Source organism: Eubalaena glacialis, chromosome 1 (assembly GCF_028564815.1).
Source record: "Eubalaena glacialis isolate mEubGla1 chromosome 1, mEubGla1.1.hap2.+ XY, whole genome shotgun sequence".
NCBI classification, from domain to species: Eukaryota; Metazoa; Chordata; class Mammalia; order Artiodactyla; family Balaenidae; genus Eubalaena; species Eubalaena glacialis.
In genome coordinates this window covers 153,529,885-153,548,243 of record NC_083716.1, presented here as the reverse complement: position 1 = coordinate 153,548,243, position 18,359 = coordinate 153,529,885, and the positions used below count along the sequence as shown (strand labels likewise).

The window sequence follows — 18,359 nt, the reverse complement described above, 5'->3', positions numbered from 1 at the left end:
GTCATCCCAGACCACTGCTGGCTGGTGTGTCTCTGCTACAGCACCAACCAGTGAGTGGAAAATGCTACACTGTTCAGAGTGGGCATCTCATTCATGAAACATGTTCAGGGGCCAAATTCTGTGCCTCTCCCCATCCTCTCATGGTAGAAGCCATTTTAGGAGGGAGTTTTAGGAGTGGATTGGATTCGCTACTATTTTGAACTCTCCACGTTTCTGCTTCCTTTAGTTCCTAGGACAAATGAAAGTGAGCCTGATTATTCTGGGTGTTATGTCTCATTTTAAAGTCCTCTTTCTCTTTGTCCAGCCTCTGCCCTCTTCCCTGCAAGAACTGACTTCTAAAAGTTTGGTTCCCGGACAGCAGCACCTGGGAGCTTGTTCTCAATGCAAAATCTCAGGCCCCATTCCAGACCTCTTGAATCAGAATCTCCATTTTTAACAGGATCTCTAGGTGATTTAATTGATAAGCACCTTAAAGGTTGAGAAATCCTGAGCTAGAACTTTCTGCAACGGTTAGGCAGCCGTCGTGTTGGCCGCAAGACTAGCAGGTGGAGGAGCTCTCACAGCTCCCATTGTCCACCACTGGACCCCCCTGGATGTCCTCCATCATTTAAATCCCCCTCCGCTCTACCTCTTCAAAGCTTGTTCCCTGAGAAGGCTGAATTAGTCACACAGCACAAGGCACAGGCACACCTGCACAGATAGAGGGCACTCTATCTTCCAGCCAGTTAGTTGATACCATTAAGCCCTTCTGATGGAGCCTAGGTTGTGAGAGGTGAGGCCTTCTGGATGGGCCCCAGGATGACAGCTTTTACCACTTGTGGTCACTGATGCTCCCGCGGTGCTTTTTGTGAGAGAAGGGGTTGTTAACCTCAGTATCCTGGCTGACTTCCAATCTGCATAATTGCATTCAGCCTACCTAAGTCTGCTCTGTAGTTTCAATTAAGTAAAGTATTGTTCACTTCTTGTACTAAACTGCTGTGTTGTGTGGCTACAGACTGCTAATTAGCTGGTGTTTTTCAGGTGACTGCATTCGTGATGAACAAAACGTCTCTCTCTGGCTATCTCCCTCCCCAGTCCCGCTATCTCCACGGCCACCAGCCCACACACAACCTCATGCCTGTTTTCTTCTAAATCACCATTTCTTGGATAAAAGTGCTTTGGGATCAGAAATTACTAGAATGTGACAGTGAACCTTTCTTTACTTTCTCTATGTAGCCACCTGCTTCTTAGCCTACCTAGCCTATTGTAGGGTGTTGGAGGGGAAACTCAAGCACAGAAAGGCAAGAATGTGATGAGGGGTGGATAAAACAGGCCTTCCTCTGCCAAGATGAAAGGTAAATGCCTGTGATTGCCAGGGAAGTATGAATTACTTTAAGAGCCTGGCACCCTAGGAATTGGTTATTTTCAGTGTGATATGAATGGAGAGTGAGGTCAAGGAGAATGGGGCGTGCATTTTATTTCTCCTTTCCCACTAGTTAGAAAAATACAGCTGGACATGTAAACCAGCCATAAAATACCTCACTATCTCTGTGGGGGATGTTTGACCCTAAACAGGAAATGTGGCCCCGGGAGAGTGAATGGAGTCCCTTTCTGATGTATCAAAGGTCAGTACCAAGGGAGCACTTGCAGCTCTGGAATGGCAGCTGGAAATGAAAGGAAGTGGAAGAAAGGTGGGTGAGCAGGGAGCCAAGAGGACAGAGTTGTGCTCTAATCAAAGAGGAGATGCATTTGAGGGTGGAATTTTTCTGGGATGTAAAATGATTGCTCAAAAAGTGTTTAAATGGGAAAAAAAAACCAGATTTAGGTAAAGTATCACACTTTGCATGTGTAAAGTATCACACTCTGCAAGTCTTTTCACTATGTGAGGACATTTATCCTGTTTTGATGTCTAAGCTCAGAGACACAAATTAATTAGATAAAAATTCCTTTAGAGCAGGGGTAATTTCTTTTACCTTTTCATAGCCCAAACACTATGCGCTAAATGAATTCATGAATGAATGAATGAGTGAACTCATTGACAAAGGGAAAAATATTTATTAAGAGGTATATGTTGACTGGCAGTTCATGGAGTGTAGGAAAGAAAATGCTTTTAGTTCTCCGGGTGCCAGCGCTCATGTCTTGCCTACTCCTTGCTATGGCCCTGCCCCAAAGTGTTCTACTTGTCTCTTTGAAAGTAGGAAAGAAAAGAAGATCGGGGGCTTCCTGAATCACATCAATGGACTAACCCAACGCCTATAACAAATAGGCTGGTTTGCATATCCCTTCGAGGAGAGGAGGGGCAGGGCTAGAACCAGAAAGTTGGGAGTGAAAGTCAGACTGAGGGAAGTGAACATTCCCAGATAAGGGCAGAGAGATTGATAACATAACTGAATACAGTTCCCAGATGCTAGGAACTGATTGTTTTCCTGGTAAAATTATCCTTATTTCCAGCTCAGCGTCTATCACGTGAGAGGCACTTGATCTGTTATTTGTATAAAGAATAAATGGGGAGATGGATGACGTATTTGGCAATGCTTTGAAGGTGAAAAGAGTTCTCAGAGAGAGGGGCAGGAGGAAGAATTTGAGGAGGAGGATGATATTGGGAGAAAAGGCAGAAAAAAGAAAGGGGAAAATGTCAGCGAAAAGAGTCTGACAAAAGCATGTATGACACAGAGGAGAAGAAATTACTAGAAGTGAGAAAAAGTAATCTCTGTACAAAGGGCAATATTTAGTATAAAGCTTCTAAGTTCTGAATGTATTTCCAACTTCCTTTGTACACATTAACAAATTAACCTGACGAAAAATTATAGACCAGAAAATGTCACTGAGGCAGAGATTTAAAAAGGTTTAAAAATCCTAATCTTCAATTTGAGCTCTACTGTTTTGTAGACGATTTCAAAGATTTTCCCAATGTCCTGATCCAAACAGCCCCTAAATTCATTTCCTTGTCCCCCAGAGGCTCTCATTCCAGGTAAGCCCGTGGTTTTAGCTGCGTACCTCTTCAAAGTCAAGTGTGGGTTGAGTATGCCACTGGCCACAGATTATTACTTATGGCTGAGATTTCCTTCTGTCCATTACTAAAGCCCAGTCTTTTCTCAGCTCAGCCAATACAGTCTTGGGATCTGAAATCTCATACACAATCTGCACTTTTTCCTGCATGAGGCAAAACCCCCCAGCAACGTGGAAATGTGCAGCTACCCCATGCGAACTATTCCTGGATGTCACCCTGCAGCTCTAATTTCTACTTTCTCCTCTGCGTTCTGGGTGCTGCAGCCGGACCTGTCAGCACCTTGTCACGGCTTCCTTGTGCGTGGGCTACCATCGGATTCTGTGTTCTTAACAATTATCCGTAAAAAACCCCACAGAATCCTTCACAAGTAAAACAATATATTTACATTAACAGGTAAAAGAAAAAAAAAAAAAGAAATCTACTTTAAAAATTTTGGTGTCCTGAAGCGGGAGCTATTTGTAAATGCTGCCGTGTCGCCTCCTCTTTTCCAGTCCTGAGATGCTCTTTTGTTCATGGTGTGACGAGGATGCGGGGAGCCAGTATGATTTAACTAAATAATACACAAATGCCAGGAATACTTTCATATCTTGTGTACAGACCAGAATAAATTACTCCGATGGAATGTTTTGTTTTCTTTTCAGGGAACAACCCCACAGATTACAAGGAGCTAGGCTGACAAGGAGTGGCTAAGAAACACTATTAAAAGTAACCTATTTTAATGTAGGGCTAAATGGCGGAGGATTTCACTCGGGTTCAAAAGACAGAGGCCTGGAGAGGAAGTTGACAGGCAGACAGCAGTGAGAAATTAGTCTTGTCCTGGAATTCTTATGGACAGTGGGGAGAAAAATAAGTCCAATAAGAAATGAAAATGAGGGAACTAGTTCTCAGAATTAAAGGTGAACCGAAAGGAACTGGCAACTGTCTGGACATGCCAGCCAGAGGGGCCACGGTATCTGATCCACGTGACAGACCAAGAGACAACTGCAAAGCTCCCCAAACAACTCGCCTGAAGGGCTTGCCAGGAAGCCAGATGCTGCTTCTGGAAGAATATCTTCCGTGGTTGGGCATCTGGGTTCAGTGCTTTCCATTTAAGGAGGAGAAAGAAGGTGGTAAAAGACAGCACCATCACTGCCTTTTAAAAAATGTGTTCTTTCTACACACACACACGCACGCACACACACACACACACACACACACACACACAGAAGCATTAATAAATATGGTCATGGAACCTGTTTTTAAAAAGGACCCCTAAAAATAAAACTTTTCCCAGTGCTTTTTAGGTAGAAAGCAATGTGTTAGAGGGAGACAGAGAGAGAGACAGAGAGACAGAGACAGAAGGACAGACACCAAGAAACCCCTTATTTAAATGTCACTATACTAATTAGGTTATTTTATTTAAAAGACTGGGATTATAGCTGATGTTCAATTCAAAAAGTTATTCGAGTGATGGGCCTGTGCCTCTATCACAGTTGGCCTGTCATTCTCCCTCTTTCTTCCCTGGAAACAATCGAGTATTGGTGTTGGCAAGGAAGCAGAGTGTGGTCTAGCGGGCTGGAAATCAGGTGACTTGAGGTCTGGTGGATTTTTTTCCCCCCTTCCACTTTGAAGTTATGTGTCTCTGCTCCATAAAACAGGAGAACCAAATTTCTTTATACACTTAATAGCACAGGTCAAGTTTTTGTAATCATAATTTTTTTCCTTGACCTGATGCTAAATAATTCAAGGTAGTAGGAAGTCCATATTGGATCTGGAACAAAAGATGGATAGGGAGGATGGCTGATATGATAGGAGACAGGAGTGAGAGAGATTCTTTAATTTAGTAGTGAGAGTACTCACAGAAGATATAGAACTAAGTTTTGAAATTCCAAGATGATCAAGAAATCAGAAGAACTGGCAATCCCACCCTGGGCTGCACTAATTGATCTAAAGGGCTCCAACACTGGTGTGTGGTCACAGATTCCCTGACCAAGACTCACTCAGCAAGGTCAGCTTCCCTTAGCACCCATTTATCATTATACTCCAGGCCTCCTAACTTGCAGTCTTAGTGATAATATTGCCTCTTTTACAATTAAAACTGCTCTTCTCTTTATCACGATGAAAAGATAAATATCAGGTGAGGAGAGAGAAACTTGAGAAAAACAATTTACTTAACAATAACCTCAAAATGGAATATTCCCTAGTGCTAGTCTGAAGTATATCAAGTTTCCAAGATTACAAGCTTAAGAAGTTGATCTTAATTGGAACCACCAATGGCTATTAGATGTTCATCTTCTCTTCAATGAGTTCATGTGATTCCATTTGTTCAGCAAAGATCATTGAGTATCTATAACGTGTGGAACACTGTAGTAAGCTCTGGGGATATAGCAAGAATCAAAATGATACAAATTCCTGCCCTCCTGGAGCCCATGCACTAATGGTAGAAGGGACCAGGTCATAATTTCCATCTTTATCAATGTTTCCAGGACCTGACTATACTAAAGAACATTTTTTTTTTTCTTCTGGATTACTATATATTCATTCCTATGGCTTTTCAAGAGCCAAAGGATGAATGTTAGAATAGGAGATCATCATCACTAGAAATTCTGCTCAATGTCCCACTACCATAAGAATTTTCTAGGTCTCTTTTGTGGAAGCAATAGTTTTAACCACAAAATATAATACCTCTGCTCTCATCAAGTTTTCTATTACCAGGCATGCTAGTCTCAGACCCCTTTCCCAGTATCCCTCCCTCTGGCCACTTCTTCAATGGGGACACCCTCAGGAGTCTGTCCTCAACTCTCTTCTAGGTTCACACCTTCCCTTGGGTTTATTCATGACCTCACCCCAAGGCCATCTTTAAACTGATGACTCCCAAATTCATACCTAGATTCTAGTCAACTTTCCTTCATTCCCAACATATGTTTCTTATTCTCTAATGGAATATAAACAATGACCAAATCACATCATGTCCAAAAAATTTCAACTTCTTTTATGTCTCCAATTTTCTCCTTTTGCTCTGTTTGAGTTAAGGGTATCACCATTCAGCTAGTTCAAAACCTGGGCGCCATCTTGGAATCTTCCTTCCTCTTAACCTCTTACATGCACTCAGTGAGCGTGTTCTATTGAATCAACCTCCTCCATGCCTCTTGTATCCATTCCTTTCCCCCACCCCACACTCCCTTACTATGGGATCTCTGACTTAGACATTATACCAGCCTCTTAACTGGTTCCACTACCTCTAGCGTTGCCCTCCTTATAAACACAAATCACATCACCTCATCTGCCTGCTTCAGACCCTTCAGTGATTTACCTAACGTCTACAGAATGAATTTCAAACTCCTTAAGCAAAGCATGTGATGTTCATCACAATTTAGCTCTAGTTTACTACATTCTGGGCTTATGTCCTGTCACCTCTTTCATGTTTCCTAATTCATCATTCCAGGGGATTCAGCAAGTCTTTACCACACTGTAGTTCTCCTTCTTCCTGCCTCTTTATACACAGTCTTCCCTCTGCCTGTAGCAGGCCTGTGTCTGCCAAACTGACTTCCTTAAAGATAGCCGTGTCTTCTCCTCTGGGAGGCATTCTTTGGTTTCTCTAGGCTAAATTTCAGCTCCTGCTTGGTGCTCTCGTAGTGTCTTGTGATATCGCACCACATTTATTATAATTGTTTATTAATTTATCTACCCTGGGAAACTATAGGATAAGTGAGGGTAGGAATCCTTTTTATGCCTCTGGTATCTAGGTGAAAGGTCAGTAAACTGTTTCTGTAAAGAGCTGGATAGTAAATATTTTTGGCCTTGTGCAACTTGTTACAGCTATTTAATTCTTGCCACTGTAGCATGAAAGCAGCCATTGGCAATACATAAACATATAGGTGTGCGTGTGTGTTTCCCAATAAAACTTTGTTGATAAAAGTAGGCAGCAGGCTGGATGTGGCCCATGGCCATAGGTTGCCAACCTCTGATCTGGTCCAGTGCCTGGAGTACAGCAGGCACTCATTTAAGACTTCCTAAAGGAATGGGTGGATAGGGCTTCACAGTTAACAAATATTTTCACAAGTGTGAATTTATTTGACCCATTTCACATGTAAGCAAAAGGGAGAGTTAGAGGCATTAAAGGTTTTCCTAATGTTGTACAGTTTCTAAGGGCTGAGGTTGGGACTTGAGCCTATGTCTTCTGATTCCAAATGCCTGGTTCTTTCCATTAGGTGAAAGGCCAAGATTCACAGTGGAGAAGGGTGAGGCAAATTAAAAAATTTACCTCTTATGAGGGAAATACACCCATAAGGTGAGCCACCACTAACAACAGAGAAGACAGTGATAAATGGTCAGTAGCCATTTTAAGTTTTGTTTTGTTTTTTATTATTCAGTGGTTAACTGTTAACATTCAAATGTTAAATCAAAAGATCTAAAGTAATTTCACTCCCATCTTAAAAACCTTATCTCCCAAAGCCTTCCTCTAGAACAAGGATCCACCACTGGAAGGACCATTGAACTTAGTCCCCAGCTCACAAACCTTATAAATCCCATGCCAAGATGTCTCCTAAGTAGATGACATTTTAATGATTACTACAGGGAGTTGGGAACTATTGCTTCATCCTCACTATCAGAGTAATTAATTTTCTTAACTACAGGCCAAATTCTGCCACGGGAGTCCAGTTGAGAAATTTCAGGCCCATAGGAAGTACATTAGCTCTTCAAAGTGATTAGGGTGCCATTTCAAATACACAAGCAAAGGAGCTATTAGGCTTCTGGCTTATTTCAAACAACTTGCAGCCCCTGTTTCTCAGGAAAAAAAAAAAAAAAAAAGAAAGAGAAAAAGGGAAAATAACAATTTGCTAAGGTTCTTTATTTTCCAGTAAAAACACCCATGGCCTGCAAGTCATTGGATATCAGGTATTGTGGCTGGGTGAGAGACCAAAGTGTACAGAAAAAGGGTGGAATGCCAGAAGGCAGCACAGAAAAACACAGCCTGCTCCAAAGCACACCAGAGCTGAGCCTTCAGAGGCCTGACGGGAGGCAGAGCCTCACCAGCCATTGCTCTTGACCAGAGAGAAGGGTGAGGGTTCATGGGCTTTCCCGTCCATCTCTGGTCATGTCTCACCCCCCTCCCCCCAAAATATCAGAAATGCTCACAATGCCATTTTAAAGACAGAGTGGATGAATTATTTCCTCACCACTGTTTCCTCATACAACCCCTATATTTCTAAGTCATCATCATTTGAGTTGCCTCTGACATGCTTTTGTAGAGTATTTATTTAACATCCATGAAGACCACAGAGAAGCTTTAAATATCGGTTTACTCTCACAAAATAGCCACAGCTCAACAGTTTCTTCTTTCAATGAGGCATTCAACTGGCATGCTTCCATGAGACTTGTCTATTCACCTTGGAATTCTATGAACAGCTGGACGATTTTCTTAGAGTCAATGCTCTCCTTTCAGCCTATTTTACAAAGTGCACGCCTCCTATAAGAATGTTTATTTGCATCTAAAATCTGCAGCAAATATATTCTTCCAAGGCTATTTTTGAAAATCAATGAATGACATTATTTTATGTCACCTCTAAAAGCCACCCATTTCTAAGACATTGTGACTTTCTCTGGACAATATATACCTACGTGGGAATTGAATGTTCTTTTATATCCTCCCCCCCACCCACCATCAAACATCTGAGATTGTTTTGGCTTCCAAAATGCATGCCACAAAGTAAATCTGGATAACAAGTTCAATTTAGCTGGGGGAAAAATATTTTTGTATTTATCTTCTAAGTTTTCTGTAATTCTCATGCATTACTTTTATCCCGGAAATAAAAATGTGAGAAAAGACTTCAGCAATAGCTAGGACAGCTTACTTACAGGAACGGCAACAGGAATTCTAGAACTTGAAAAGGTCAGCGTCCGTTCTAGGTGGATATGTAGCTGATAAAATTCTAGGAGTGTTTACACTGGGGATTTGAGGCATAGGGTAAGGCTCTACCAGCTCCAAATTATCTCACTTAACAGGCTTCCACGTGGCCAGTGTGCTGTTCTGCCTGGTAGGAAATTCTCACTGTGAGAACCATTCTGATAAGTTAGACAACAAGGAGAGAACTGTCTGTCCCTAGGAAACTGCTGTGATGGGAGGCTCCAGACAGGAAGCAGAGGAGGACCTGTGTCCTTCTCCCGTGTTCCCAGGCCTGCCTAGAAGTCAAGCGGACCAGACTTTCTTATCAGCAAGCTACAACTTTGAAGGTGAAAATAGTTGGATTTGAGAACACGGGACAAGATTCAGATCAGGTTGATGGAGAGTTGGTGACAGTACAGAATTGGGCAGGGGAATTCACACAGGCACTGGGCAACACATGGAGGCGTCACGTGGTTTGTCAAACATGTGAAAACAGCCTCACTGGGACTAGGGAAAACTGGCTGAGTCAGACCAGTGTAGAAACTCAGGTTTTGGCAAAAGGTTCTGTGGTGGGGTGAAGAATTTTCTGGAAGCCAGGAAATTTGGCAACCCAGCCTCTGCAATTCTTCCTGTATTTATTTCATTAGAAATAATTATATATTTCTCTCACTATAAAAATAATACATGTTGATGTCTGATGCTTAACTAGAACCAACTATGTGCTAGGTACTGCGCTAGACTCTTTAAAAGGATTATTCCTTTACTCCTCACCACAGAAATAGGTTCTATTACGATCCCTGTTTTGCAGGTGAGAAGAAGGAAGCTTAGAGTTAGGTCAGTTGTAAGTTACATGCCCAGTAAGTGGCAGGGCCAAGGCTCACATTCAGTTCTGCCTAACTCCAAAGCCTGTTCTCTTTACCGGTTCTCTTAACCTCAATGTCTCTTTCTATCCCATTGTTAGGAGAGAAAAAGAAACACACAAAGAAAAAAACAACTTTCATTGTTCAACAACTCTAAGAAAGAAATATTAACATCTCAGCAAATAGCTTTACAGTCTTTTCTAGATGCACAACTTTCCCACATATTTATACTTATACTCTCTTTAAGTATATAAAATATTGTATCCCTGACTTTATTTAACTTAATACAAGCATTTCCCTAATTAAAAAAACAATTAGCTATGAACCCATTTTATGAAGCTGATAATGGTGTACCATGTTCTATATAACCTTCCCCTATCACTGAACACTTAGGTTGTTTCCAAGTTTCCACCAGTGAAAATAGTAAGATTTTATCTGCATAAACTGCCCTCATCCCCCAGCATTACTTAGGATAGGGTCCTAGCAATTAAGATGATTGGCTCAAAAGGCATGAAGATTGGAAAGGTTTTCATTCTTGAGCTATATTACATATATGGCTTCATACCATGCTGGCTGGAACATCCCCACCAGCAGATCTAGAGGGCTTGATTCAATTCACACCTGACAAAATGGGGTTTACTCTATTTCATTAGTCTTCTATACCCTCATCTTCATCTTCCTCCTTCCCCTGTCTGCATTTCAAAACAGAGAAAAAAGTGCACCCTTCTAAACACTGTCTCCTTTTGCTTTTTAACTTGCTACCAGAGGAACTATTTTTACAATTACTCAGCACTGAAACCGCAGACTTATTCCCATGGCTGACTGGATAAGGGGGATAAAGAAATGAGAGAAATAAAAATTGTATGGAATTTTCCTTTGAAAAGTCTCAGGATTTGGACCACTGCTTTCCATTTTATGTTCATCACTCCAAACCAACTGCAACTCCCATGTGGCCTCTTAGGTTTTTTTTCTCCTTCTATCTCGTTCACCCTGCACTCTATTGTCAGACTACTCTTTCATAAACACAGAGCACATCATGCAAATGTCCAGCAGATAAAGTCTCAATGGTTCTCTGTTTCTTATATAACCTCTTTGCCTGGCTCTCAACCTCCAACCACTACCCATCAGCAAGCAACCCTTATCTTTCTAGGTCTTCCTTCCCATTAACTTCATCTTCACTTTGCCTGCCTGCCTTTCCAAAGAAGCAGGCTGAAGGAACATGCATTCGACACTTATATTTTAACAGAGATAGAACTTGCCATTTATATGATGATTCAGAGCTGTCACAGGACCTTCCAGTGCTTATCACTGTAATGTCAATTGGTGAAAGTGCCTATTAATAAAGGTTTCTGGCTGATGGCATTTTGAGATGATAGTGTATTCTGAATTCCTGGTCTCAATCTATCACAGCAGAGCACATACTTCACCTTGAGTTTGATCGCAAATGAGGACTCTGGACTCTGAGACTATTCAGTCTGTGCAGCTATTGTGTAATCTTATGCTTAATATAATCACAATCCTTTAAAAATTCTGGCTTTTGTGGACAGCACTTGCATCCACCTTCTAGCCCAACTGTGCTGTATTAAGCTTTCTCAGCTGGTAGTTGCTCTGCTTTCAAGGGAATGTTTAACTCAGAGCTTTGCAAAAATGGACCTCTATTCTGTTGGCTATAGAGTACAACGCAGGTCAAGTGGAATTTTTGGCACTTCATTACATTCCCTGACCCTTACTAAACAAACTTCAAAATATATATATATTTGCAGCAATTTGGAATAAACACTACATACAAGTGTTGATGGTAGATTTTCTGAAGAACTACCAAATGCATCAAGACTAAGGAAAACATTCTAATGATTCTTTCAAAGATGAATACATTTAAATTCTCGTTAAACAATCTTCTTATTTAGCCTTCTCAAGCTTTGATGACATGCCACGATTGGCTGTTTATCAAAAACTTAACAAGAAATGCTTAACAAGATATAATCATGTGCACACACTTCTGCATAATTAAACCCCGTTTATAAATCATTGCAGGGTGGAATATGGTCACACCACTCAAGAAAGGCGGGTGGCTAGCAAATAACACTTTTTTCTCCATCTGTAATGAAAAATCTTATCATGTGAATGCTGTGAAGGTGACATAATCATCTGATCTTAAATCTTAGTTAAAAACATCTATTTCCATCTCAACTGAAAGTTCTAACAAAATTAGGAAATTAATTTAGATATAAGAAACATGATCAGGCACTAATTGTTAATACTGGGATTGTTGGCATGAAGGTGGAAGATTCTCATCCTTTGAAGGTTTTTAATTGGATAGATTCTCATCTGTGTGTGTTTTTTTCAGAGTAGGATTTAGCTGATTCTCAGTTTCTTCATTTTATAGCTGTTCTTTCAGTTGGAAAAAAAAAGGGATAATTGAGACTGAGTAATGGATATTTCTCAAGATCTCTGAGACTAGGTATTGCATAGCATTAAAGAGTACACTTTTCCATTTGTTTTATGACTTTGTCCAGTTAAAGTTACTGAGATAAGCACTCCAGTATTTACTTGTAACTTGAAACCCCTTTCATGGTGTGTCTGGATCCTAAGGGAAAAGAATTAACATTTGAGGAATGCTTACCTTGTGCCAGGCTTTTTATATGCATTATCTCATTTAATTCTCATAACCACAAGATACGGTTGATATTATTTAATCCGATTTTATGTGCTTGAGATCATAAAGGGAGTATAAAGTATAGGACAAGAATATGACTCTAGCTTTCTCTCTCTATTTCTTTAAAGCCCAAGATCCTTTCACTTAACCACACTGGGTTTCCCACTGAAGCCAGTATCTGGAGGTGACAAAAAGGGGCATTCTAACAATAAGGGATGTTCTGAACTTTGACACAGGTTCCCCTGTGGGAGTAAAATAAGTAAGAAGCAAATATGATGAATTAGATTGAAACATGTTCCCTAACGCAGTGCCCGGTGAAGCAAATTATGGACTATCCATACCATGGAATACTATGCCATCATTAGAAAGAATCAGATGTCTGTTTAATGAAATGGAAAGCTGTCCATGAGTTACAAAACAGTAGAAGAACAATAGGTGCAGAATGATATACTCTAATGCAATAAACAACCACACAGAGGTGTGTTTGCACGTCCTTAGGAACAGGTCTGGAAGGGTAGATACAAAAATGTTAGTTGCTTCTGCTCAGCAGGCTGAGAGTGACTAGTAGGCAAATTTGACTTGCATGTACGACAGTTGCTTAAATTTTTTGTGCGTGCAATTCCGCACATTACATTTACAATTAAAAATCACGTAGTGGATTAGTTGAATAATCTGTAGGAATGACTCAACCTAAGGCATGGGTGATTAAAGAGATTTAATCTCACAAAAGCAAAACTGCCCAATCTATTTGAAACTCTGTCAGGCTTCAACATTACTACTATATGCATATGGTGAAAGCTACAGCCTCATCACTTGTATTGCACTCTGCATTATCTGAAGAAGGTGTTAACAGAAGGCAAATGAGGAACAGTCATTTCAAACTTAACGTGTCCAGAATGAAGTTCTCCAGTCGGCTCTTCCTATTCAACCCGTTCCTCCTCCAGTTTTACCCATCCGTGCCGCACTACCACTTCTCCACTTGCCCAAACCCAAACCCTAACAGGCACACTTAATTTCTCCTTTCCCTTCCCCACTGCACCCCAACCATCAGCAAATCCAATCTGACCTATCATCAAAATACCTCTTTAAGGCCTCCACTGAAGTCACCATTACTTCTTGCCCGGACTACTATGGTCTCCTCCGTATAGGTTTCCCTGCTTTCACTTTTGCAAATCATTCTCCACCTGTCAGCCAGGGTGATCTTGTATATCCCTCAATTTAGCACTCTTTATGGCTCTTCATTGTACTTAGAATGGAATTCCACTCTCTCACTGTGGCCCACAAGAACCTATGTGATCTTACACTGGTCCAACATCTATGACCTCAACTCCACCACCATGCCCCTTGTCCATTAGGCTCTAGCCCGCCTGGCCTGCTTTCTGCTTTGCAAATACATCAAGCTCTGTGCGGCCTCTGAGTCTTTACACTGTCTTTTTTTTCTGCCAGAAATACTCTTCTTTTAGCTGTTTACATGGATGGCACCTTATCAATCTGAATCAATGTCTTACAGACGAAGGAACTGGATATCAGAGAGTTTAAGTAACTTATTTGTGGTCATCACTCTTGATACGTGGTGAGGCTAGGTTTTGAACTCATGTCTGTATCATTTCAAGCTCTTGCCATTATACTAAATAACAAAGTAAACCCAGCCCATCCCAGGGCTCTGGCTACAGTTCTGACAATCAATCAGCAACCATCTACTTGTTGAAAAGCCAGAAAAAAAATTATTTTAAAAGTTCCTTTTGTAGGTTCCCCTTCCTACCTCCAGCATATTCCCCAGCTTCTGCAGGAAGACGTAGATCAGCTAGAGAGGGAAATCTGAGATCGATGCACTCGGAAACTCTTGTATTAGAGATTTGAAATTAAATATTGCTCATTTAGGAAATGAGACTATGACAGAACAACCAGAAACTTTGCAACTTACTTAGTTAGGTGTCCGAAAAGGACTTTCATGGTGTCACGATTTGGTGGAGGGAGTTTTTGTACAAGAGACTTTATAGTTTCAATTCTTGTGTTATTGTCTTGCTTTTCTGAAAAAAAAAAAAAAAGAAATTAAAAAGGAAGGTTAGAAAAGAATGTGATTTCTTAGGTGCATGAGGGAATTTTCTTAGGAGAATTCTGGACTAAATCTGAGCAACTTAAAGTTCTAATTAGCAGCCAAAGGGAATAGGTATACTTGAAATCAGTATCATGAAGTTTCTTTATTTTGACTCTGAATTAGATCATGGGAAAATGAAAGCAGCAACAGTGTGGCTCTGACACGATCTTCTTATTAAGATCAGGTATTACATCAGTTTTCATAAATGCTTTACTATTTTACAAGTTGTGGCAGGGTAAATAATGGCCTTCCAAAGATGTCCATGTCCTAATCTCTGGAACCTGTGAATGTTACCTTCCATGGAAAAAGGGACTTTGCAAATGGGATTAAATTAGGGATTCTGAGATGGGGAGATTATTCTGGATTATCTGGGAGGCCCAATGTAATCACAAAGGTGGCTAAGAGGGAAGCAGGAGGGTCAGAGTCGGAGAGAGAGGAGATATGACAATGAAAACGAAAGGAGATTTGGCTATGTGATAAAGGACCATGGGCCAAGGAGTAAAGACAGCCTCTAAAAACCAGAAAAGCTGAGGAAAGAGAGCCTCCAGAAGGGACACAGGCCTGCCAGCACCCTGATTTTTGCCCAGTGAAACTGACTTCACAGTTCTGGCCTTCAGGAATGTAAGATAATAAATTCTTATGGTTTGAAGCCACTGAGTTTGTGATAATTTGTTACAGCAACAATGTAAAACAAACACACAAGGACATACATTCTGATTCAATTACCAATATTCTATTATTTTGCTTGATTTTGTGGAGAAGTAAAGAATTTTTAAAATTAGTTCTATGTTATCTTTTCTCCCTAATACATTTTGCTTTTGCTGTAAAACAAAAAAGTGCAAATAAATTTGAAAGCATAATACTTATTCATATACATTTTGTTTTATTTTTTAATTTGTATTTTTTATTGATTTTTAATTTTTTGGTCATATATATTTAAAAAAATAGGAAGTTGTTCAAAACTACATACCGCATTGGTTGTTTTCCTTCATTTTGTTTCTTTTTGCCTTTCTGGGCATGGGTGGCATAAGAAGAACTGAGTTACTTAGTATACGAGAGAATTTATCTTACCATAGTTTTAACCAGGGCCCAGAATTATAATTACTTCTCAAACTTAAACTCTTTAGATACACTGACTCAGGTGCCTTTCCTTTCTGTACTTGAACTTCTACCACAGAGCTCCTGATGATTCTAAAGAGGCCACTGCTGGAAAAGATGATAGATAAGAGAATAATATGTAAGGCACCCACCCACCCAATATCCATTCTCTTCTTCTTTAGCTAGACAATCCTGCTGCTGAAGGGATGGCCACATCCTTCATCCTAGCTTCCTTGCTTGGCAGCTGGAATGACCGTATGATAGAGTCCAGTCAATGAGACGGCAAAGTATTATGTGGGACTTCCGGGGAGGCTGTGTGCAGGGGGCTAATTTATCTTTGTGGTCCTTTGGACTTTCTGCTCCTCAGAATGTAGACGGCATGGCTGTGCCATGAGATGACCTTGAGAACTGAGGCTATGCGGAGTGGGACACACAGTATAAACAGCTTCCCTGAATCTGTGGAGCAATCGGACCAGTCCTGCACTGTTGGTCTCTGAGTTTCTTTAACATAATAAGTCCTTGTGTACTGAAGCCTTTGAAGGTGGGTCTCTGATACTAAACCAAATGTACTTCCTAATACAATGTGCTTCCAAAAGCCCAGTTCATAATCACCTGTTATTAGGTATATAAACTTTATACAGTGGGGCAAGAAAGAGTTAGTGTAGAAACTGGCAGGGTGTTTTGTTTTCCTTTTTTTAAATACACTCTTGCAAAAGAAACTTTTTATAAGGGATTACAGGAAAATATCCTGCATAAGATAGTATTTGGCTAAAGTAGGGTGGGGGCAGTCTTCCTAGTAGAACTCTGCTTGGAAGCGTTTCTTCTTCTTCCTGAAACCACAGAGGCCTATAAATAATGCCTCCCACAGTCTGAGCTTTCAAAACTGCACTTACTCTTAGAAGAGTTCCAGCATAATATGGATTGGACAACTGTAAATGAAAGAGACAAAGGGGAGAGAAAAAGAGAGAGAAAAACAGAAAAGCCAGTTGCAACATCACAGCAGACAGCAGATCTAATCTTTCTGCCAAAGGGTAGAAAGCCACCTTGTAGCTTAATGATGGTAAGACAATGTGATGCTTCACAGGACCAGTTGGAGCCTATAGGATATGAGAAACTCAGAAAAAGAAGGAGAACAAGTCAATGAAGATGAGAGTAAAATTGGTACAGTATGTTCAGGACAGAGCACTTAGGGATACTTGGATACCTTGTATCTAGCCATCTGAAGCTACTGCAACACACCAATGATAATATACATAAACATGTACATATACATACATTTATATATGTATGAGATGGGTACATTCTGCATAGTTTGGCATGATGCTAGTAGTTTAATTTACCTAAGGATCTGCTGAACTACTTGATTCAAGCAATTAAGATGAAATTAGGAGAGGTGAGGAAGGGAGAGGAGGGGAAGGAAGGAGAGGACACCTTTCTAATTTCACTGAAGTCTCTGGCCATGGTTATGATTAGGTCAATGTCAGAGTCTTCAAAAAAGGGATCTGTTGACATTGAGGACTATAGGAGTAGCAGCCATAATCTAAGCCTGACAGACAATAAATGGAGAGTGGTCTAAATGTCTATATCCGGCAAACCTCAGTTTTAGGGAAATATGCCCCAGTCAGGGTAGGTTTAAGAAAGGCTGGCATTGCTTCATTGGAAATACTTGAATTTGCAAGGTCACTGCCATGGTGCCTGGGCAGGAATTAAAACTTTACTTTGTCTGTTTAACCACTAGGTAAAAGAATTATGACCTTCCCTAGACAAAGTCCCTCTTCTATGTTCCATTGCACTTAGGACATTCTATGTAGATAACGTTCTGCATGATATTTTCATGGCTTGAATGCCTTTCAGTTTTTCCCATTAAACTGAGAATTTTCCCATAAACTGAGGCAGCTCTTATACTGGTATACAGTGGGTTAAATGAATAAAGAAAGAATTAGTGAACAAAGGAAAGACATGAACACAGATTGGAACAGACAGACCTTGGTTTGAATTCTGTAACAGCTTTTTATTAGCTGTGTGGTCTTGGACAAGTTTCTTATTTTCTTTGAAAAATGTCTGAGGCCAATTTTATGGATTGAACAAGATAGTATGTAATGAACCTAACAATGACTAGTAAAAAGTAGGTACTCCATAAATGTTCACCCCCGCCCCACCTTTTTCGAGGCCCATGCTGGGTATGGTTCACCTTTTATCGTCAGCAATGAGCATACTACCTGGTCGCAGTGAGCGTTCAAAATGTAGTTTCTAATACTTGAACTGAGTTGGTGCCAGTTGGTGACGATACACTTGCTATGGTAGCCTGACATTTTACAACACACTAAATAACTTGTGGTGGGCAGAGAGACTGATGATCTGCTTGATTAGCAGCTCAGTTCCATGCAAGAATTCTTATAAAAGTACATGGTGGTTCCCATATCTGCTTGTAAGAAACAGCCTACACGAAGAATACTTTATAGAAACATTTTCCCCTCTTCCTCTGCTTTCACACATAATTGAGGAACTGGAATGAATGGTGGTATATACATATTTGTGGCTGAGTTACACTTAAGTAGTGGAGGGGGTACTGGACAATGGCTTGGAGAGGGCTGAAATATTATCAAGGAGGAGCAATTTATTGTTCTTACAACATAATCAGAACAAAATCTTTGAAAAGGTTATAGGAAAGCAGTGGTTTCCCCTTCAAATCAATACCATACCCACTCTTGCATAGCTTGTAAAATCAGGAAATAACACAAACACTTCTAAGTAGAGGAACATCTAAAAATACAATTGGATACATGAGAATC

General features: G+C 40.5%; 1 protein-coding gene across 1 annotated transcript in view; it reads right to left on the bottom strand.

Annotated features, from left to right (window-relative positions):
* Positions 1–18,359, bottom strand: part of ARHGAP15 (Rho GTPase activating protein 15) — a 593,253-nt gene that overhangs the window by 44,324 nt on the left and 530,570 nt on the right. Inside the window, exon 12 of the mRNA XM_061199772.1 lies at positions 14,296–14,401. Coding sequence (XP_061055755.1) covers positions 14,296–14,401 — 106 coding nt within the window. The remainder of the gene's footprint in view (positions 1–14,295; positions 14,402–18,359) is intronic.